Source organism: Scyliorhinus canicula, chromosome 20 (genome assembly GCF_902713615.1).
Source record: "Scyliorhinus canicula chromosome 20, sScyCan1.1, whole genome shotgun sequence".
NCBI lineage: Eukaryota > Metazoa > Chordata > Chondrichthyes > Carcharhiniformes > Scyliorhinidae > Scyliorhinus > Scyliorhinus canicula.
Window position 1 is genome coordinate 93,925,516 of NC_052165.1, and position 23,716 is coordinate 93,949,231.

The window sequence follows — 23,716 nt, forward strand, 5'->3', positions numbered from 1 at the left end:
CGTGGGTACGCGTGACTGACAGTCAGCGCCGCCCACCAAGGGAAAGGGGGCGGGCCTGCCGTTGCCTGTCGAAGGCTGACCAATCGTGTCGAGGCGCTCGGTTGAATGACAGGTGGAGGGACCACCCAGCGGGTCGAGGTGAAGGGTGAGGAACCTCCGGGCCCGCCGGCCGGAACCTGAGTGAGCGGAGCGGACACCCGCGGCAAGATGGCGGCGGGAGAGGAGGAGAGGTTCGGAGAAAGAGAGAATGTGGATGAGTGACAGAAAGAGAGACTGTTGACCAGTTAGAGCAGCGAGTGACATCACTGAGAGAGACATCACTGTGAGAGTGAGTGACATCACTGAGAGTGACATCGCTATGAGTGAGTGACATCACTGTGAGAGTGAGTGACATCACTGAGAGAGACATCACTGTGAGAGTGAGTGACATCACTGAGAGTGACATCGCTATGAGTGAGTGACATCACTGTGAGAGTGAGTGACATCACTGAGAGTGAGTGACATCACTGAGAGAGTGAGTGACCTCACTGAGAGAGTGAGTGACCTCACTGAGAGAGAGTGACCTCACTGTGAGAGTGAGTGACCTCACTGTGAGTGTGAGTGACCTCACTGTGAGTGTGAGTGACCTCACTGTGAGTGTGAGTGACCTCACTGTGAGTGTGAGTGACCTCACTGTGAGTGACCTCACTGTGAGTGGCATCACTGTGAGTGTGAGTGGCATCACTGTGAGTGTGAGTGGCATCACTGTGAGTGTGAGTGGCATCACTGTGAGTGTGAGTGACCTCACTGTGAGTGTGAGTGGCATCACTGTGAGTGTGAGTGGCATCACTGTGAGTGTGAGTGGCATCACTGTGAGTGTGAGTGACACCACTGTGTGCGAGTGGCGTCGCTGTGCGAGTGGCGTCGCTGTGCGAGTGGCGTCGCTGTGCGAGTGGCGTCGCTGTGCGAGTGGCGTCGCTGTGCGAGTGGCGTCGCTGTGCGAGTGGCGTCGCTGTGCGAGTGGCGTCGCTGTGCGAGTGGCGTGACTGAGTGGCATCACCGAGTGAGTGAGTGACATCACTGAGTGTGAGTGACATCACTAGAGAGCGAGTGACATCACTGAGAGCGAGTGACATCACTGAGAGAGCGGGTGACATCACTGAGAGCGAGTGGCATCACTGAGAGCGAGTGACATCACTGAGAGAGCGAGTGACATCACTGAGAGCGAGTGACATCACTGAGAGCGAGTGACATCACTGAGAGCGAGTGATCACTGAGAGCGAGTGACATCACTGAGAGAGCGAGTGACATCACTGAGAGAGCGAGTGACATCACTGTGAGTGACATCACTGTGAGTGACATCACTGTGAGTGACATCACTGTGAGTGACATCACTGTGAGTGACATCACTGTGAGTGACATCACTGTGAGTGACATCACTGTGAGTGACATCACTGAGTGACATCACTGTGAGTGTGAGTGACATCACTGTGAGTGTGAGTGACATCACTGTGAGTGTGAGTGACATCACTGTGAGTGTGAGTGACATCACTGTGAGTGTGAGTGACATCACTGTGAGTGTGAGTGACATCACTGTGAGTGTGAGTGACATCAGAGCGGAGTCTGCACGTTCTTCCCGTGTGCGTGGGTTTCCTCTGGGTGCCCCAGCTTCCTCCCAGAGTCAAAGACCTGCCGGTTAGATGGATTGGCAATGGTCAATTTCCCATTGTGTCCAAAAAGGTTATGAGGGGTTACTGGGTTAAGGGGACAGGGTCACTGAGGTCACTGAGAGTGTGACCTCACAGAGAGTGGCATCACTGGGAGAGTGACCTCACTAGTAGAGTGACCTCACTAGTAGAGTGACTCACTGAGCGAGTGACCCCACTGAGCGAGTGACCCCACTGAGCGAGTGACCCCACTGTGAGAGTGACCCCACTGTGAGAGTGACCCCACTGTGAGAGTGACCCCACTGTGAGAGTGACCCCACTGTGAGAGTGACCCCACTGTGAGAGTGACCCCACTGTGAGAGTGACCCCACTGTGAGAGTGACCCCACTGTGAGAGTGACCCCACTGTGAGAGTGACCTCACTGAGCGAGTGACCCCACTTAGAGAGTGACCTCACTGTGAGAGTGACTTCACTGAGAGAGTGACCTCAGAGAGGGTGACCTCACTGAGGGGGTGACCTCACTGAGGGGGTGACGTGGCTGCGGGGGTGACGCGGCTGCGGGGGTGACGCGGCTGCGGGGGTGACGCGGCTGCGGGGGTGACGCGGCTGCGGGGGTGACGCGGCTGCGGGGGTGACGCGGCTGCGGGGGTGACGCGGCTGCGGGGGTGACGCGGCTGCGGGGGTGACGCGGCTGCGGGGGTGACGCGGCTGCGGGGGTGACGCGGCTGCGGGGGTGACGTCGCTGCGCGAGGGGCATCGCTGTGAGAGGGTTGTCACTATGTCACTGAGACAGCATTACAGAGAGTGATGCTACTGTGAGAGTGACATCAGAGTGAGAGTGACGTCATTTTGAGTTCACTGAGAGAGAGAGAGGGAGACTGAGAGACACCAGTCAGTGTACAGATATCTCCCTGAGAGAGAGAGAGGGGACTGAGAGACACCAGTCAGTGTACAGATATCTCCCTGAGAGAGAGGGGACTGAGAGACACCAGTCAGTGTACAGATATCTCCCTGAGAGAGAGAGAGAGGGACTGAGAGACACCAGTCAGTGTACAGATATCTCCCTGAGAGAGAGAGAGAGGGACTGAGAGACACCAGTCAGTGTACAGATATCTCCCTGAGAGAGAGGGGACTGAGAGACACCAGTCAGTGTACTGATATCTCCCTGAGAGAGAGGGGACTGAGAGACACCAGTCAGTGTACTGATATCTCCCTGAGAGAGAGAGGGGACTGAGAGACACCAGTCAGTGTACAGATATCTCCCTGAGAGAGAGAGGGACTGGGAGACACCAGTCAGTGTACAGATATCTCCCTGAGAGAGAGAGGGACTGAGAGACACCAGTCAGTGTACAGATATCTCCCTGAGAGAGAGGGACTGGGAGACACCAGTCAGTGTACAGATATCTCCCTGAGAGAGAGAGAGAGGGGACTGAGAGACACCAGTCAGTGTACAGATATCTCCCTGAGAGAGAGGGGACTGAGAGACACCAGTCAGTGTACAGATATCTCCATGAGAGAGAGGGGACTGAGAGACACCAGTCAGTGTACAGATATCTCCCTGAGAGAGGGGACTGAGAGACACCAGTCAGTGTACAGATATCTCCCTGAGAGAGAGAGAGCGGACTGAGAGACACCAGTCAGTGTACAGATATCTCCCTGAGAGAGAGGGGACTGAGAGACACCAGTCAGTGTACAGATATCTCCCTGAGAGAGAGAGAGAGGGGACTGAGAGACACCAGTCAGTTTACAGATATCTCCCTGAGAGAGAGGGGACTGAGAGACATCAGTCAGTGTACAGACATCTCCCTGGGAGAGAGAGGGGACTGAGACACCAGTCAGTGTGCAGATATCTCCCTGAGAGAGAGGGGGGACTGAGAGACACCAGTCAGTGTACAGATATCTCCCTGAGAGAGGGGGGGACTGAGAGACACCAGTCAGTGTACAGATATCTCCCTGAGAGAGAGGGGGGACTGAGACACCAGTCAGTGTACAGATATCTCCCTGAGAGAGAGAGGGGCGAGACACCAGTCAGTGTACAGATATCTCCCTGAGAGAGAGGGGACTGAGAGACACCAGTCAGTGTACAGATATCTCCCTGAGAGAGGGGGGGACTGAGAGACACCAGTCAGTGTACAGATATCTCCCTGAGAGAGAGGGGGGACTGAGAGACACCAGTCAGTGTACAGATATCTCCCTGAGAGAGAGAGGGGACTGAGAGACACCAGTCAGTGTACAGATATCTCTCTGGGAGAGAGAGGGGACTGAGAGACACCAGTCAGTGTACAGATATCTCCCTGAGAGAGGGGACTGAGAGACACCAGTCAATGTACAGATATCTCCCTGAGAGAGAAGGGGGACTGAGAGACACCAGTCAGTGTACAAATATCTCCCTGAGAGAGAGAGGGGGGACTGAGAGACACCAGTCAGTGTACAGATATCTCCCTGAGAGAGAGAGAGGGACTGAGAGACACCAGTCAGTGTACAGATATCCCCCTGAGAGAGGGGGGTCTGAGAGACACCGGTCAGTGTACAGATATCTCCCTGAGAGAAAGAGAAGGACTGAGAGACACCAGTCAGTGTACAGATACCTCCCTGAGAGAGGGGGGACTGAGTGACACAGTCCTCCCACAGTCCAAAGATGTGCGGGTTAGGTGGATTGGCCATGCTAAATTGCCCGTAGTGTAAGGTTAATGGGGGGGATTGTTGGGTTATACGGGTTATACGGGTTACGTTTAAGCAGGGTGATCATTGCTCGGCACAACATCGAGGGCCGAAGGGCCTGTTCTGTGCTGTACTGTTCTAAGTCTAAGTCTAAGAGGGGACTGAGAGACACCAGTCAGTGTACAGATATCTCCCTGAGAGAGAGGGGACTGAGAGACACCAGTCAGTGTACAGATATCTCCCTGAGAGAGAGGGGACTGAGAGACACCAGTCAGTGTACTGATATCTCCCTGAGAGAGAGAGGGGACTGAGAGACACCAGTCAGTGTACAGATATCTCCCTGAGAGAGAGAGGGACTGGGAGACACCAGTCAGTGTACAGATATCTCCCTGAGAGAGAGAGAGAGGGACTGAGAGACACCAGTCAGTGTACAGATATCTCCCTGAGAGAGAGGGGACTGAGAGACACCAGTCAGTGTACTGATATCTCCCTGAGAGAGAGGGGACTGAGAGACACCAGTCAGTGTACTGATATCTCCCTGAGAGAGAGAGGGGACTGAGAGACACCAGTCAGTGTACAGATATCTCCCTGAGAGAGAGAGGGACTGGGAGACACCAGTCAGTGTACAGATATCTCCCTGAGAGAGAGAGGGACTGAGAGACACCAGTCAGTGTACAGATATCTCCCTGAGAGAGAGGGACTGGGAGACACCAGTCAGTGTACAGATATCTCCCTGAGAGAGAGAGAGAGGGGACTGAGAGACACCAGTCAGTGTACAGATATCTCCCTGAGAGAGAGGGGACTGAGAGACACCAGTCAGTGTACAGATATCTCCCTGAGAGAGAGGGGACTGAGAGACACCAGTCAGTGTACAGATATCTCCCTGAGAGAGGGGACTGAGAGACACCAGTCTGTGTACAGATATCTCCCTGAGAGAGAGAGAGCGGACTGAGAGACACCAGTCAGTGTACAGATATCTCCCTGAGAGAGAGGGGACTGAGAGACACCAGTCAGTGTACAGATATCTCCCTGAGAGAGAGAGAGAGAGGGGACTGAGAGACACCAGTCAGTTTACAGATATCTCCCTGAGAGAGAGGGGACTGAGAGACATCAGTCAGTGTACAGACATCTCCCTGGGAGAGAGAGGGGACTGAGACACCAGTCAGTGTGCAGATATCTCCCTGAGAGAGAGGGGGACTGGGAGACACCAGTCAGTGTACAGATATCTCCCTGAGAGAGAGAGAGAGGGACTGAGAGACACCAGTCAGTGTACAGATATCTCCCTGAGAGAGAGGGGACTGAGAGACACCAGTCAGTGTACTGATATCTCCCTGAGAGAGAGGGGACTGAGAGACACCAGTCAGTGTACTGATATCTCCCTGAGAGAGAGAGGGGACTGAGAGACACCAGTCAGTGTACAGATATCTCCCTGAGAGAGAGAGGGACTGGGAGACACCAGTCAGTGTACAGATATCTCCCTGAGAGAGAGAGGGACTGAGAGACACCAGTCAGTGTACAGATATCTCCCTGAGAGAGAGGGACTGGGAGACACCAGTCAGTGTACAGATATCTCCCTGAGAGAGAGAGAGAGGGGACTGAGAGACACCAGTCAGTGTACAGATATCTCCCTGAGAGAGAGGGGACTGAGAGACACCAGTCAGTGTACAGATATCTCCATGAGAGAGAGGGGACTGAGAGACACCAGTCAGTGTACAGATATCTCCCTGAGAGAGGGGACTGAGAGACACCAGTCTGTGTACAGATATCTCCCTGAGAGAGAGAGAGCGGACTGAGAGACACCAGTCAGTGTACAGATATCTCCCTGAGAGAGAGGGGACTGAGAGACACCAGTCAGTGTACAGATATCTCCCTGAGAGAGAGAGAGAGAGAGAGGGGACTGAGAGACACCAGTCAGTTTACAGATATCTCCCTGAGAGAGAGGGGACTGAGAGACATCAGTCAGTGTACAGACATCTCCCTGGGAGAGAGAGGGGACTGAGACACCAGTCAGTGTGCAGATATCTCCCTGAGAGAGAGGGAGGACTGAGAGACACCAGTCAGTGTACAGATATCTCCCTGAGAGAGGGGGGGGACTGAGAGACACCAGTCAGTGTACAGATATCTCCCTGAGAGAGAGGGGGGACTGAGACACCAGTCAGTGTACAGATATCTCCCTGAGAGAGAGAGGGGCGAGACACCAGTCAGTGTACAGATATCTCCCTGAGAGAGAGGGGACTGAGAGACACCAGTCAGTGTACAGATATCTCCCTGAGAGAGGGGGGGACTGAGAGACACCAGTCAGTGTACAGATATCTCCCTGAGAGAGAGGGGGGACTGAGAGACACCAGTCAGTGTACAGATATCTCCCTGAGAGAGAGAGGGGACTGAGAGACACCAGTCAGTGTACAGATATCTCTCTGGGAGAGAGAGGGGACTGAGAGACACCAGTCAGTGTACAGATATCTCCCTGAGAGAGGGGACTGAGAGACACCAGTCAATGTACAGATATCTCCCTGAGAGAGAAGGGGGACTGAGAGACACCAGTCAGTGTACAGATATCTCCCTGAGAGAGAGAGGGGGGACTGAGAGACACCAGTCAGTGTACAGATATCTCCCTGAGAGAGAGAGAGAGGGACTGAGAGACACCAGTCAGTGTACAGATATCCCCCTGAGAGAGGGGGGTCTGAGAGACACCGGTCAGTGTACAGATATCTCCCTGAGAGAAAGAGAAGGACTGAGAGACACCAGTCAGTGTACAGATACCTCCCTGAGAGAGGGGGGACTGAGTGACACAGTCCTCCCACAGTCCAAAGATGTGCGGGTTAGGTGGATTGGCCATGCTAAATTGCCCGTAGTGTAAGGTTAATGGGGGGGATTGTTGGGTTATACGGGGTATACGGGTTACGTTTAAGCAGGGTGATCATTGCTCGGCACAACATCGAGGGCCGAAGGGCCTGTTCTGTGCTGTACTGTTCTAAGTCTAAGTCTAAGAGGGGACTGAGAGACACCAGTCAGTGTACAGATATCTCCCTGAGAGAGAGGGGACTGAGAGACACCAGTCAGTGTACAGATATCTCCCTGAGAGAGAGGGGACTGAGAGACACCAGTCAGTGTACAGATATCTCCCTGAGAGAGAGGGGACTGAGAGACACCAGTCAGTGTACAGATATCTCCCTGAGAGAGAGGGGACTGAGAGACACCAGTCAGTGTACAGATATCTCCCTGAGAGAGAGAGTACTGAGAGACACCAGTCAGTGTACAGATATCTCCCTGAGAGAGAGAGGGGACTGTGATTTAAAAATAAATGTTTCTAATTAAGCGGCTATTTAGTGTTGCCAATCCACCTACCTGTACATCTTTGGGTTGATGAGGGTTGATGAGACCCACGCAAATGTGGGGTGAATGTGCAAACCCCACATGGGCAGTGGCCCAGGACTGTGCCACCCTGAGGACTGTGATGGTGTGGGAATATCAGATATGTTATATCGTAGGTATTTGGTGCAGGGAGCCTGGGTTAGTGTGTTTGACTGCTGCAGTCGTGTTTGGAAAGAAGCCTGCTTTGAAAGGTATCGGGACCCAGAGGCACAATTAAATCATCGTAAAAGCTTGGGCTGATGCAGTTTTGTTTGGATTAACGGGGTTCCCTGTGGAGTAGCTAATTTGATACATTGTGTTTCAGCTTGGCAAGGTGAGGTAACTAATGGGAGGAGCTGGAGGACCAGCATTTTGCAGAGAAGCAGTTTAGTTTTAGTTCTGGTGATGGCAGTCAAACTATGAAGAGAGTTTCTGAAGACCAACTAGAGATCCTGCATTGTTCCGACAGAGTATCGGGTCTCTTTCCTGAAGCAATCTGAAAAGATTACTATTTCCCAAAGTAGAGTATCCAGACACCTCTGTACAGCAGGCATTCCTGAGTCTGCTTACTGCATTTGAAAGTGGATTGAGGGCGGAGTAGGTTTTGTTCTTTGAGTGGAAGTAAAGATAGCAGTTAAGGGTTATTGTATCACTGTCATTGTTTAAGGGGTATTTGTAAGTTGCTTTCTTGTGTGATGTTAGAGATGTTTTAATGCTTTGTTAGTAATGAAGTTTATTTTAATCTACGATATCCCTATTTTTTCCTGAAATCACTCCGAGAGCGAGGAATCCTTTCCCTCACAGTCTTACAAAATTAAAATAAAATATTGGGGTTTCTGTCCTCGCCATTGGTGGGGTCTGATCAGAAAACATTTCTTACCACATCGGCAGCAGTTTGTAACACTCCCACACGTGGCCAATTGATCAATTGTCAATTTGAAATGGGTGATACTGATAGATTCCTGTCACCCAACAGGATTCGAAGGGGAAGGCGGGCAGGCGGTGATGGGTAGGTCGCAGGTCAGCCACAGAACAGTTGTGTTGGGGGTTGGCGGGAGGGTGTGGGGGAAACGGGGCTGTGAATGGTTGCATTCAGTCCGTCGCCGCTCTCCCTCCCTCCCTCACTGCTCTGCTGTCTCTTGCAGTGCCGTGTGCTCTGAAATCGAAGTTCTTCGCTCCATCTACCTGGATGAGCTCGATGTTTCACAGGACTCCAGCAGGTACGTGGTGGGCGCGGAGTGACTGCTGGGGCGGAGGGGTCTACATGATAAATGGAGGAACTTCAGCTATATATCATATCATGTGTAGCCAGTGCAGTAATCCTGGTTTAGTGTTTGTGCCGATTGGAAGATGTTAGGAAAATTGGATTATAAATATATTGGGGCAAGCTGAGGGTTGAAAGCCTGGGGTTGGGATGTGTTTTTTAAACAAGAGTTCTGTCTTGCAGAGCCTGGGTGGTTTTTTTCTTTTAGCAGCCAGCAGGTGAAATTGACCCAGGAATGTGTTGATCAGTCTGGGCTAATGGACTGTGGTTTGAATGGGGAAGTCCCTGGGGAGTTAATGTGCTATTGCAGCCTGCTGTGATCATTCAGTTTCCTTTTAGCTGGGGGAGATGAGGTCATTACTGGGCGGAGCCAAGGAAGGCAGAGAGACATTTCGAGAAGCTGTGGGGAGAGGCAGTTTTGGAGAAAAGGCTTTTGGAAATGAAGATAAAGACCACAGATAAAGGCAGAAAGGGGAGAAAAGAGTAATAATATTTTCAAAAGCAGAGCATTCTTGCCTGAAGACAAGTGGCTGAAACCACCGAGTTGAAGGTGCTATTTGAAGACATTCAGCCAGAGTCTGAATCTGTTCTGTAAAGCAAGTATTACTCTATGCCCTGCTAATCGTAAACTGGGTTGCGAGTTGTGTTTTTATGTTCTTGTTGTTTAATGGGAAATTGTATAATAGTGTTAAGGGCTAATTGTAGGCTGTTTGTTTTCAGGTGTGAAGTTAAAAGTTTAATATATTTGTAATAAAGGCTTTCTTTTGGAAATTTCCTATTTTTTCCATGCTATCACTCCTATGAATGAATCTTTCCGCACAGTCTTAAAATAAAGTAAAGTATTGGGGGGTTGGTCCAGTATACTAGCCTCTGTTGGGGTTTGGTCTGGGATTGTAATACGGCTGCTGTAATGGCTTGTTTTACAAAATCCTGGTTTAAAAGACAGGCAAACACCCTGGCTGCAGAAGGTAATCAAAGCGTCTGGGTTAGCACTGCAATCTCACGGCGCCGAGGTCCCAGGTTCGATTCCGGCTCTGGGTCACTGTCCGTGTGGAGTTTGCACATTCTCCCCATGTTTGCATGGGTCTCCCCCCCTCCCCCCCCCCCAACAACCCAAGTTGTGCAGGCTACGTGGTCTGAACACGCTAAATTGTCCCTTAATTGGAAAAAATGAATTGGGTACTCTAAGTTTAGAACAAAAAATCAAAGCGTCATAAAAGTAAGATTACAATTCATTCCAACCATGTATATTGTTCACCTGAATAGGGCGAATGGAATTTTGTTTGTATAAAGAAGGTTCCCCGGGGAGTGGGTAATTAGAGACATTGCGTTTAGCCTTAGTCAAATGGTCGTAGCCCAGTTAGTGGGATAGACACGACGTGGTTAATCGGGCGAACCAGGGGCTGAAGCGGTCATTTTAGATCTTTCCGGGAACAGACCGTATGCATTTGGTACAGTCAAGATTAAAAGCCTGGTTAGTGTGCGTGTGCGTGACTGCTGCGGTCATGTTTTGAAAACGTCCCGTTTTGAAAGCCAGCAGAGAATCTTTGGAGTCAGAGGTGCAATTAAAACGTTGTAAAAACAAGATCATACTTCATTCCAGCAGTTAAAATTGTCTGCTGAAGTCGGGCGACTGGAAATTTGTCCATATTAAGAGGGGTTCCCTGGGGAGTCGACCATTCGAGAAATTTTAGTTAGCTTTAATAAGATGGTGTCGTGAATGGGAGGAGAGGGGGTTGAGGGGCTGAAGCTGTCGGGTGCTGAGTTTCAATTCAGTGAAAGATTTGATTGGGAATGGGACAGGAGCAATTTCAAAGTCTGGCAGTTTCAACGAAAGTCTGAGACGGGCTAGAATCTGCAAGCTGGGTCCTGAAGGATAGGTCTTTCTCAAGGCGGGGTTATCCAAGACATCTCTATTATTCAAGTATGCCTCAGTCTGCTGGCTGTGTAGAAATGTGGATTTTGACCTGAGATGGAGCTTTGCCTGAGCGGAGATAAAAGATCACAGTCAGGAATTGGTGTATCATTCCATTGTGAAGCATTGTTTAGCACACTGGGCTAAATCGCTGGCTTTGAAAGCAGACCAAGGCAGGCCAGCAGCACGGTTCGATTCCCGTACCAGCCTCCCCGATCAGGCGCCGGAATGTGGCGACTAGGGGCTTTTCACAGTAACTTCAATGAAGCCTACTCGTGACAATAAGCGATTTTCATTTCATTTCATTGTTGAACTGGTAATTGTGAGCTATTTTTCTTTAAAGATGTGAAATATATTTTAATGCTGTGTCAGTAATCAAGTTTGTTTTAATCTATCACATCCCTAATTCTTTGTGAAATCACTCCCGGTGCGAGGAATCCTTTCCTCACAGTTTGACACCATTAATTTAATTACAATATTGGGGTTTCTGTCCGGTACCTGAGCAACTGTTGGGGTCTGGTGTGGGATCGCAATGGCCACTCCATTGATCGGTCAATATGCTGACGTCGTGTCCTGTTCCTCCCCAGACTGTACCCGTGGGAGATCAGAATCACCTTGCACCCAGCGACAGCGGACGACGCAGAGTCACAGTATGTCCGATTCACACTTATCCTTTCTCTAACTGCGCAGGTGAGTGTGGCAACAGAATCTCTGGGAGGGGAGGGAGAGGATTCCTGGTGTTTCTGCCTGGTTTGAATGAGGGGCCAGGCACTGATTGGAGGAGGGGACAGAGTTTGGGAGGGTTGTAGGGGCTGGGGGAGGTTACAGAGATAGGGAGGGTTGTAGGGGCTGGAGGAGGTTACAGAGATAGGGAGGGTTGTAGGGGCTGGAGGAGGTTACATAGATAGGGAGGGTTGTAGGGGCTGGAGGATGTTACAGAGATAGGGAGGGTTGTAGGGGCTGGAGGAGGTTACATAGATAGGGAAGGTTGTAGGGGCTGGAGGAGGTTACAGAGATAGGGAGGGTTGTAGGGGCTGGAGGAGGTTACAGAGATAGGGAGGGTTATCGGCGCTGGAGGTCGTTACAGAGATAGGGAGGGTTTTAGGGGCTGGGAGAGGTTACGGAGATGTTGAGGGTTGTGGGAGCGGGAGGAGGTTAGAGAGATAGGGAGGGTTGTAGGGGCCGGAGGTCCTTCCCGAGATAGGGAGGGTTTTAGGGCCTGGGAGAGGTTACAGAGATAGGGAGGGTTGTAGGGTTTGGAGGAGGTTACAGAGATAGGGAGGGTTGTAGGAGCTGGAGGAGGTTACAGAGATAGGGAGGGCTGTAGGAGTTGGAGGAGGTTACAGATATTGGGAGGGTTGTAGGGGCTGGAGGAGGTTAAAGGGATAGGGAGGGTTGTAGGAGCTGGATGGGGTTACAGAGATAGGGAGGGTTGTAGGGGCTGGAGGAGGTTACAGATATAGGGAGGGTTTTAGGGCCTGGGAGAGGTTACAGAGATAGGGAGGGTTGTAGGGACTGGAGGTGGTTACAGAGATAGGGTTGTAGGGCCTGGGAGAGGTTACAGAGATAGGAAGGGTTGTAGGGGCTGGAGGAGGTTACAGTGATAGGGAGGGTTGTAGGGGCTGGAGGAGGTTACAGAGATAGGGAGGGTTGTAGGGGCTGGAGGAGGTTACAGAGATAGGGTTGTAGGGGCTGGAGGAGGTTACAGAGATAGGGAGGGTTTTAGGGCCTGGGAGAGGTTACAGAGATAGGGAGGGTTGTAGGGGCTGGAGGAGGTTACAGAGATAGGGAGGGGTGTAGGGGGCTGGAGGAGGTTACAGGGATATGGAGGGTTGTAGGGGCTGGAGGAGGTTACAGAGATAGGGAGGGTTGTAGGGGCTGGAGGAGGTTACAGAGATAGGGAGGGTTGTAGGGGCTGGAGGAGGTTACAGAGATAGGGAGGGTTGTAGGGGGCTGGAGGAGGTTACAGAGATAGGGAGGGTTGTCGGGGCTGGAGAGGTTACAGAGATAGGGAGGGTTGGGGCTGGAGGAGGTTACAGAGATAGGGAGGGTTGTCGGGGCTGGAGGAGGTAACAGAGATATGGGTTGGGGCTGGAGGAGGTTACAGAGATAGGGAGGGGTGTAGGGGCGGGAGGAGGTTGCAGAGATAGGGAGAGGGTGCTGAGGTAATGGAGTGATTTGAAAAGAGGAATGAGAATTTTCCAGTGGTGTTGCTAATCAGCGAGTCTGGGTCACTGAGCACAGAGAGGTGACGGGGCAGAGGTCACAGGGTCATTCTTCAACTCCCACCCTCATTGTGAGCAGAGAGAGTACGTTGGAATTATACAGGTCACAGGCTTTAATTCCGAGATTCTCTCACTCTCTCTTTCCCTCTGGACACGTTCCCATTGCCAGTATCCGGACGTCGCGCCCGTGGTCTCAATCAGGAATCCTCGTGGACTCTCCGATGACTGGATTCAGAGGTGAGGAAATCGCAACGGATAACGCATTAATGGCTCAGTGTGTCTCGCCTCGAAGACAGGAGTTCTCACAGCGCAGAGACCCTGAGGGAGTGCCGCACTGTCAGAGGGTCAGTACTGAGGGAGTGCCGCACTGTCAGAGGGTCAGTACTGAGGGAGTGCCGCACTGTCAGAGGGCCAGTACTGAGGGAGTGCTGCACTGTCAGAGGGTCAGTACTGAGAGAGCGCAGCACTGCGATTAATTCTGATGGTCCTGTGTTCCTCGTGTCTTAATAAAGCTCGTAGTCTCAAAGTTGGAGAAGATGCTTTATTGTGAATTCGTTCTCTCTTCAGAGTTTAACTTACGGCTACCTCAAATGCTGCCTGCTTGTGTCTGTGTCCTGCTACCAGTTCTGCCTTCCGTGAAGTGTCGTCACTTCCTGTCCCTGTGTATATATAGCTCTCCCGTGCTCCCTCTAGTGCTTGCTCAGTTGTATTGCATCTACTCAGATCTACGATCACCACATCCCCCCTTTTTTCTTTACATATTTTCAGTACATCGTTAAAGAAAATTGTACAAAGCAGTTACTTATGATTTTTGTATCTATACAGGTGATGGTGCTATTGCATATTTTACAAAGCCAATTTATATTTATGAGTCCACTCTTAATAAAAACATTTATGAGTCCAAACTTGATGAATTTGTTCACTGAGTTTTTTCTTTTGTTGCTGTTGACGTGGTGAATGTTGTCGGTGTTCTTGATATTTTAAGTAACCAATGCGTCATCCCGAGGTGTTTGCATGGTCAAACCACTGATGTTGAGTGACATGGACTTTTTTCTGTGCTTGTGGTATCGATTTATTATGTCATCTGCCTTGAAAGCTGGTGTGCCTGCCTGTTCTGGAGCAGATGTGAGTTTGTGCGATTCATTGTCATCCCATGGCATGTTTGTAGTCTTGTCATTGTTTTGCAGTGTGCTGTGGCATTGTCCTACATGTGCAGAGTTGAACCATTTTGTACAAGTCGTTGTTTCATTGCTGTTGTTTCTGTCGTTCCTGTCTTGGTTGTTTTCGTTGCCGTTCTTGTTGCTGTTTTTGTCGTTTCTGTCTTTGCTGTTGTCGCTACCTTTGTTATGCTTCTTGTTGGTTTTGTTGTTGTTCTTGTAGTTTTTGTCGTTGTGCTTGTAGTTTTTGTTGGTGCTGTTGTTCTTGTTTCTGCAGTGCTTCTTGCGATTTTTGTTGTTCTTGTCGCGCTTCATTTTGCTTTTGTTCTTGCTGTTGTTGTTCTCGTTTCTGCTGTGCCTCTTGTATGTCGAATGTGATTACCTTGTCACTGTTTTCGCATGCAGTGGGTAGATGTACATTGTCTTCTTTTTGATGATGTGAGCTTGGTTGACTTTCATAGTCTGCTTGCGGTTGCTCAGATACGGCGGGTTGACCTTCATGGTCTTGTTCATGCATGGTGTTCGCCAGGGAGTGTTTGCTTGCTTCCCTTTTGGAGTCTTTCATCACTCTCACTGTGGAGCCTGTCTGTGCTCTCTTTGTCGCGTCGTCTTCGTCTTGGGTATTGCTGTCATCCAATGTATCGACGATCTGCCACGGCACCATGGTGTTGGATTCATCTACCACGAGTAGATTCGTGTTGAACTTTGCGACCGTGTCGCTGATGCTGTGATCAGCATACCCGAATAACTCAGCCATGTCTGAGTAGTAATCTTCGAAACATAAGAACATAAGAACTAGGAGCAGGAGTAGGCCATCTGGCCCCTCGAGCCTGCTCCGCCATTCAATTAGATCATGGCTGATCTTTTGTGGACTCAGCTCCACTTTCCGGCCCGAACACCATAACCCTTAATCCCTTTATTCTTCAAAAAACTATCTATCTTTACCTTAAAAACATGTAATGAAGGAGCCTCAACTGCTTCACTGGGCAAGGAATTCCATAGATTCACAACCCTTTGGGTGAAGAAGTTCCTCCTAAACTCAGTCCTAAATCTACTTCCCCTTATTTTGAGGCTATGCCCCCTAGTTCTGCTGTCACCCGCCAGTGGAAACAACCTGCCCGCATCTATCCTATCTATTCCCTTCATAATTTTAAATGTTTCTATAAGATCCCCCCTCATCCTTCTAAATTCCAACGAGTACAGTCCCAGTCTACTCAACCTCTCCTCATAATCCAACCCCTTCAGCTCTGGGATTAACCTAGTGAATCTCCTCTGCACACCCTCCAGTGCCAGTACGTCCTTTCTCAAGTAAGGAGACCAAAACTGAACACAATACTCCAGGTGTGGCCGCACTAACACCTTATACAATTGCAACATAACCTCCCTAGTCTTAAACTCCATCCCTCTAGCAATGAAGGACAAAATTCCATTTGCTTTCTTAATCACCTGTTGCACTTGTAAACCAACCTTCTGTGACTCATGCACTAGCACACCCAAGTCTCTCTGAACAGCGGCATGCTTTAATATTTTATCGTTTAAATAATAATCCCGTTTGCTGTTATTCCTACCAAAATGGATAACCTCACATTTGTCAACATTGTATTCCATCTGCCAGACCCGAGCCCATTCACTTAACCTATCCAAATCCCTCTGCAGACTTCCAGTATCCTCTGCACTTTTCGCTTTACCACTCATCTTAGTGTCATCTGCAAACTTGGACACATTGCCCTTGGTCCCCAACTCCAAATCATCAATGTAAATTGTGAACAATTGTGGGCCCAACACGGATCCCTGAGGGACACCACTAGCTACTGATTGCCAACCAGAGAAACACCCATTTATCCCAACTCTTTGCTTTCTATTAATTAACCAATCCTCTATCCATGCTACTACTTTACCCTTAATGCCATGCATCTTTATCTTATGCAGCAACCTTTTGTGTGGCACCTTGTCAAAGGCTTTCTGGAAATCCAGATATACCACATCCATCGGCTCCCCGTTATCTACTGCACTGGTAATGTCCTCAAAAAATTCCACTAAATTAGTTAGGCATGACCTGCCTTTAACGAACCCATGCTGCGTCTGCCCAATGGGACAATTTCTATCCAGATGCCTCGCAATTTCTTCCTTGATGATAGATTCCAGCATCTTCCCTATTACCGAAGTTAAACTCACTGGCCTATAATTTCCTGCTTTCTGCCTACCTCCTTTTTTAAACAGTGGCGTCACGTTTGCTAATTTCCAATCCACCGGGACCACCCCAGAGTCTAGTGAATTTCGGTAAATTATCACTAGTGCATCTGCAATTTCCCTAGCCATCTCTTTTAGCACTCTGGGATGCATTCCATCAGGGCCAGGAGACTTGTCTACCTTTAGCCCCATTAGCTTGCCCATCACTCCCTCCTTAGTGATAACAATCCTCTCAAGGTCCTCACCTGTCATAGCCTCATTTCTATCAGTCGCTGGCATGTTATTTGTGTCTTCCACTGTGAAGACCGACCCAAAAAACCTGTTCAGTTCCTCAGCCATTTCCTCATTTCCCATTATTAAAACTCCCTTCTCATCCTCTAAAGGACCAATATTTACCTTAGCCACTCTTTTTTGTCTTATATATTTGTAAAAACATTTACTGTCTGTTTTTATATTCTGAGCAAGTTTACTCTCATATTCTATCTTACTCTTCTTTATAGCTTTTTTAGTAGCTTTCTGTTGCCCCCTAAAGATTTCCCAGTCCTCTAATCTCCCAGCACTCTTTGCCACTTTATATGCTTTTTCCTTCAATTTGATACTCTCCCTTATTTCCTTAGATATCCACGGTCGATTTTCCCTCTTTCTTCCGTCCTTCCTTTTGTTGGTATAAACCTTTGCTGAGCACTGTGAAAAATCGCTTGGAAGGTTCTCCACTGTTCCTCAACTGTTCCACCATAAAGTCTTAGCTCCCAGTCTACCTTAGCTAGTTCTTCTCTCATCCCCTTGTAATCTCCTTTGTTTAAACACAAAACACTAGTATTTGATTTTACTTTCTCACCCTCCATCTGTATTTTAAATTCCACCATATTGTGATCGCTCCTTCCGAGAGGATCCCTAACTATGAGATCATGAATCAATCCTGTCTCATTACACAGGACAAGATCTAGGACCGCTTGTTCCCTCGTAGGTTCCATTACATACTGTTCTAGGAAACTATCGCGGATACATTCTATAAACTCCTCCTCACGGTTGCCTTGACCGACCTGGTTAAACCAATCGACATGTAGATTAAAATCCCCCATGATAACTGCTGTACCATTTCTACATGCATCAGTTATTTCTTTGTTTATTGCCTGCCCCACCATCTCGTTACTATTGGTGGCCGATAGACTACTCCTATCAGTGACTTTTTCGCCTTACTATTCCTGATTTCCACCCAAATGGATTCAACCTTATCCTCCATAGCACCGATGTCATCCCTTACTATTGCCCGGATGTCATCCTTAAATAACAGAGCAACACCACCTCCCTTACCATCCACTCTGTCCTTCCGAATAGTTTGATACCCTCGGATATTTAACTCCCAGTCGTGACCATCCTTTAACCATGTTTCAGTAATGGCCACTAAATCATAGTCATTTACGATGATTTGTGCCACCAACTCATTTACTTTATTCCGAATACTACGAGCATTCAGGTAAAGTACACTTATGTTGGTTTTTTACCTCTGTTTTGAATCTTAACATCTCCAGTTTTATTCCTTTTGTTATTACTGGGCCTATTCACTGTGCTCCCCTCAGTCACTGTACCTTGTACTGTCGCCCTTATGGATTTCTGACTATGTCTTCTCTGCCTTGCACTTTTCCCCTTACTTCCTTTTGTTTCTGTCCCTGTTTTCCTACCTTCCAACTTCCAGCATTGGTTCCCATCCCCCTGCCACATTAGTTTAAACCCCAACAGCTCTAGCAAACACCCCCCCTAGGACATCGGTTCCAGTCCTGCCCAAGTGCAGACCGTCCGGTTTGTACTGGTCCCACCTCCCCCAGAACCGGTCCCAATGCCCCAGGAATTTGAATCCCTCCCTCTTGCACCATCTCTCGAGCCACGCATTCATCCTATCTATCCTGACATTCCTACTCTGACTAGCTCGTGGCACTGGTAGCAATCCTGAGATTACTACCTTTGAGGTCCTACTTTTTAGTTTAACTCCTAACTCCCTGAATTCCGCTTGTAGGACCTCATCCCGTTTTTTACCTATATCGTTGGTGCCTATGTGCACCACGACAGCTGGCTGTTCACCCTCCCCCCCCCCCCCCCCCCCCCCAGAATGTCCTGCAGCCGCTCCGAGACATCCTTGACCCTTGCACCAGGGAGGCAACATACCATCCTGGAGTCTCGATTGCGTCCACAGAACCGCCTGTCTATTCCCCTTACGATCGAGTCCCCTATCACTGTAGCCCTGCCATTTTTCTTCCTGCCCTGCTGTGCAGCAGAGCCAGCCACGGTGCCATGAACCTGGCTGCTGCTGCCTTCACCTGGTGAGCCATCTCCCTCAACAGTATCCAAAGCGGTATATCTGTTTTGCAGGGAGATGACCGCAGGGGACACCTGCACTGCCTTCCTACTCTTGCTCTTTCTTTTGGTCACCCATTTTCTATCTCCCTCAGTAACTTTCACCTGCGGTGTGACCAACTCGCTAAACGTGCTATCCACGACCTCCTCAGCATCGCGGATGCTCCAAAGTGAGTCCATCCGCAGCTCCAGAGCCGTCAAGCGGTCTAACAGGAGCTGTAACTGAACACACTTCTTGCATGTGAAGGAGCCAGGGACAGTGGACATGTCCCTGAGCTCCCACATCGCACACGAGGAGCATGACACGGGTCTGGGAAACACAAATCATCTTTTGTTGTTTCGGAATTCTTTTTGTTCTCTTCACTTTGGGTGGTGCAGACTTTTTCCAGGGTGTTGTGCGAGTTGTTTTTAACTGCTGGTTTAAGTTCAGGCGTTTTTTTGTCTTCTGAGGCAAGAAAGTTTGGTTTTACCGCTTTAAGTATCTTGTTTTCAATTTTTGGGCATTTCCCTTTTAAGTAGGCGTGGTCCGGATGTTCAGACGTCATGACGCTCGTGACGTCATGCGTAGGAAGCAATTCGGTCTTCCTTTACTGTGCGGTTTTGTGTCCAATGCGCATGCGCATAACGATCCGCGACCGGAACATTTTGAGACTGCGCATGTGTGGCTTGTGCATGCGCATAACGATTAGTAACGCAAACTTTTTTAAACTGTGCATGCGCGGCTGGCGCATGCGCAGAACGATTAAACGGGTGATTGTAACTGCGCATGCACGGCTTCCGTTTCCTGCGCATGCGCAGACGCAGTTTGTAGTTCTGTGTCTGCCCGAGACTGTAAAATGTGGTCGGACGCCATTTTATCGCGGATTTCAGCGTTTTTTCTTTCTAAAAGTTGTAAATTACCTTTTCCTTTCGATCTGGACTGGATTTCAGCATTTTGGCTTCGTGAAAAATTCAAGTTATTTCTTCTTTTTGATCTGTACTTTTCTTGACTGAAACCTTTCTGTTCTGATTTTGATTGTTTGTAAGCTGTTGCTGTCTTCATCTTTTGAGTATTTAAATCCATTATATACTTTCCTAGCTTCATATCCTGCGGTGAGAATTGCTATTTTAATTTTGTCTGAGGCTGTTGCTACATCATTAGCTATGATATATAAATCGAACCATTGTTTAAACATTTTCCAGGCGTTTCTTACATTGCCAGTCGTGTCCAGCTGAGGTGGGTATCCATGCCACATCCTCGAATTAGTGATGTCTTCCCAAGTCAAATGTCCAGTAGAAGATTTCCATGCCATTTTGTTCTTTCTGTATCTGCAGCTGAGTTGTCCTGTAGTAAGCGTCTGAAGCCAAACCTGGTACCATGTGTTGTTCCTCGTGTCTTAATAAAGCTCGTAGTCTCAAAGTTGGAGAAGATGCTTTATTGTGAATTTGTTCTCTCTTCAGAGCTTAACTTACGGCTACCTCAAATGCTGCCTGCTTGTGTCTGTGTCCTGCTACGAGTCCTGCCTTCCGTGAAGTGTGTCGTCACTTCCTGTCCCTGTGTATATATAGCTCTCCCGTGCTCCCTCTAGTGCTTGCTCAGTTGTATTGCATCTACTCAGATCTACGATCACCACGGGTCCGACTGCCTGTGTCTGTATATCTGGTCCTCTGGATTGTCAGCTGTAATGTACAAGGTTACCTTGAAGTGCTCTGAACTTTTGTTCAAGAAACTGAGTGAATCTTTTGGAGCGGTGTCTCTTCCTCACCCCTTTTTAAAAATACCCTCCTCTTACCCCCTCCATCCGAACCATCACCCCATTCCCCAACATTCCTTTCCTCTCAAAATTCTTAGAATGCGCTTTCAGCTTCCATTTCCATGTCCTCCTTTCCTGGTATTTATTCCCCATCCCTAACTGCCCGCTCGAGAAGGTGGTGGGTGAGCCGCCATCTTGGAGCCGCTGCAGTCCCGTGTTGTGTAGGTACATCCACAATGCTGTTAGGGAGGGAGTTCCGGGATTCTGACCCAGTGACAGTGAAGGAACGGCCGATATATTTCCCAGTCAGGATGGTGGTGGTGGTGGGCGGGGGCTCGGAGGGGGGACTTGCCGGCGGTGGGACTTGCAGGCGGTGGGACTTGCAGGCGGTGGGTGTTCCCCGTGCCCCTGCTGCCCCTTGTCCTTCTCGGTGGGAGAGGTGGCGGGTTTGGAAGGTGCTGTCGAAGGAGCCTCGGTGATTGGCTGCCGTGCATCTTGTAGACGGTACACACGGCTGCCGCTGTGCGTCGGTGGGGGAGGGAGCGGATGTGGAAGGTGGGGGTTAGCGTGTCGATCGAGCGGGAGCTGCTTTGTCCTGGATGGTGTGGAGTTTCTCGAGTGTTGTTGGGAGCCGCACCCATCCAGGCAAGTGGAGAGGGTCCCATCACACTCCTGACTTGTGTCCTTGTAGATGGTGGACAGGCTTTTGGGGGGAGTCAGGAGGTGAGTTACTCTCCGCAGGATTCCCAGCCTCTGACCTGCTCTGGGAGCCGCAGTGTTTATATGGCTGGGTCCAGTTCAGTTTCTGATCAATGGGAACCCCCAGGATGTTTATTTCCCCACCGTGTTAACTCTCACTGTTCAAACTGCCAACTTTATTTACACAGCATTTCCCAGACCCTGACAGAGCTGGCAGAAGCAAGTACTGGAGGCCAAGTCCTTTACCAACTGATAGAGGTACGTACTCTACTGTACCTGAGTGAGACAGTGCACGGGGAGACTTACAGTCAGTAACACAGTGTGCTGGGGGGAGAGGGGTTACTGAGTGACAGTGTGAAGGAGCTGGATTAACATCAATAGAGATACGGTCAGTAACACAGGGTGCTGGGGGGAGAGGGGTTGCTGAGTGACAGTGTGAGGGAGCTGGGGGAGAGAGGTTACTGAGTGACAGTGTGAGGGAGCTGGAGTAACATCAGTAGAGATACAGTCAGTAACACAGGGTACTGGGGGAGAGTGTTTACTGAGTGACAGTGTGAGGGAGCTGGATTAACATCAATAGAGATACGGTCAGTAACACAGGGTGCTGGGGGGAGAGGGGTTACTGAGTGACAGTGTGAGGGAGCTGGATTAACATCAGTCGAGATACAGTCAGTAACACAGGGTGCTGGGGAGAGGAGTTACTGAGTGACAGTGTGAGGGAGCTGGATTAACATCAATAGAGATACAGTCAGTAACACAGGGGGCTGGGGGAGAGAGGTTACTGAGTGACAGTGTGAGGGAGCTGGATTAACATCAGTAGGGGTACAGTCAGTAACACAGGGTGCGGGGATAGGGGTTACTGAGTGACAGTGTGAGGGAGCTGGATTAACATCAGTAGGGGTACAGTCAGTAACACAGGGTGCGGGGATAGGGGTTACTGAGTGACAGTGTGAAGGAGCTGGATTAACATCAGTAGAGATACAGTCAGTAACACAGGGTGCTGGGGGGAGAGGGGTTACTGAGTGACAATGTGAGGCAGCTGGATTAACATCAGTAGAGATACAGTCAGTAACACAGGGTGCTGGGGGAGAGGGGTTACTGAGTGACAGTGTGAGGGTGCTGGGGGAGAGGGGTTACTGAGTGACAGTGTGAGGGAGCTGGATTAACATCAGTAGTGATACAGTCAGTAACACAGGGTGCTGGGGGAGAGGGGTTACTGAGTGACAGTGTGAGGGAGCTGGATTAACATCAGTAGTGATACAGTCAGTAACACAGGGTGCTGGGGGAGAGGGGTTACTGAGTGACAGTGTGAGGGAGCTGGATTAACATCAGTAGAGATACAGTCAGTAACACAGGGTGCTGGAGGAGAGGGGTTACTGAGTGACAGTGTGAGGGAGCTGGATTAACATCAGTAGAGATACAGTCAGTAACACAGGGTGCTGGGGGAGAGGGGATACTGAGTGACAGTGTGAGGGTGCTGGGAGAGAGGGGTTACTGAGTGACAGTGTGAGGGAGCTGGGGGTGAGGGGTTACTGAGTGACAGTGTGAGGGAGCTGGGGGAGAGGAGTTACTGAGTGACAGTGTGAGGGAGCTGGGGGAGAGGGGTTACTGAGTGACAGTGTGAGGGAGCTGGGGGAGAGGGGTTACTGAGTGACAGTGTGAGGGAGCTGGGGGAGAGGGGTTAGTGAGTGACAGTGTGAGGGAGCTGGGGGAGAGGAGTTACTGAGTGACAGTGTGAGGGAGCTGGGGGAGAGGAGTTACTCAGTGACAGTGTGAGGGAGCTGGATTAACATCAGTAGAGATACAGTCAGTAACACAGGGTGCTGGGGGAGAGGGGTTACTGAGTGACAGTGTGAGGGAGCTGGATTAACATCAGTAGGGGTACAGTCAGTAACACAGGGTGCTGGGGAGAGGAGTTACTGAGTGACAGTGTGAGGTAGCTGGATTAACATCAATAGAGATACAGTCAGTAACACAGGGGGCTGGGGGAGAGAGGTTACTGAGTGACAGTGTGAGGGAGCTGGATTAACATCAGTAGGGGTACAGTCAGTAACACAGGGTGCGGGGATAGGGGTTACTGAGTGACTGTGTGAGGGAGCTGGATTAACATCAGTAGGGGTACAGTCAGTAACACAGGGTGCGGAGATAGGGGTTACTGAGTGACAGTGTGAAGGAGCTGGATTAACATCAGTAGAGATACAGTCAGTAACACAGGGTGCTGGGGGAGAGGGGTTACTGAGTGACAGTGTGAGGGAGCTGGATTAACATCAGTAGTGATACAGTCAGTAACACAGGGTGCTGGGGGAGAGGGGTTACTGAGTGACAGTGTGAGGGAGCTGGATTAACATCAGTAGAGATACAGTCAGTAACACAGGGTGCTGGGGGAGAGGGGATACTGAGTGACAGTGTAAGGGTGCTGGGAGAGAGGGGTTACTGAGTGACAGTGTGAGGGAGCTGGGGGTGAGGGGTTACTGAGTGACAGTGTGAGGGAGCTGGGGGAGAGGAGTTACTGAGTGACAG

The 23,716-nt window shown here is 49.8% G+C and overlaps 1 protein-coding gene across 1 annotated transcript; it reads left to right on the plus strand.

Annotated features, from left to right (window-relative positions):
• Positions 1–12: 12 nt before the first annotated feature.
• rnf25 (ring finger protein 25) lies at positions 13–21,511 on the plus strand. The gene is made up of 5 exons (XM_038780353.1): positions 13–230; positions 8,807–8,881; positions 11,428–11,530; positions 13,235–13,302; positions 21,385–21,511. The coding sequence occupies exons 1-5, from the start codon at positions 208–210 to the stop codon at positions 21,509–21,511; spliced, it is 396 nt and encodes a 131-aa protein (XP_038636281.1). The 5' UTR covers positions 13–207.
• The last annotated feature ends 2,205 nt before the right edge of the window (positions 21,512–23,716 follow it).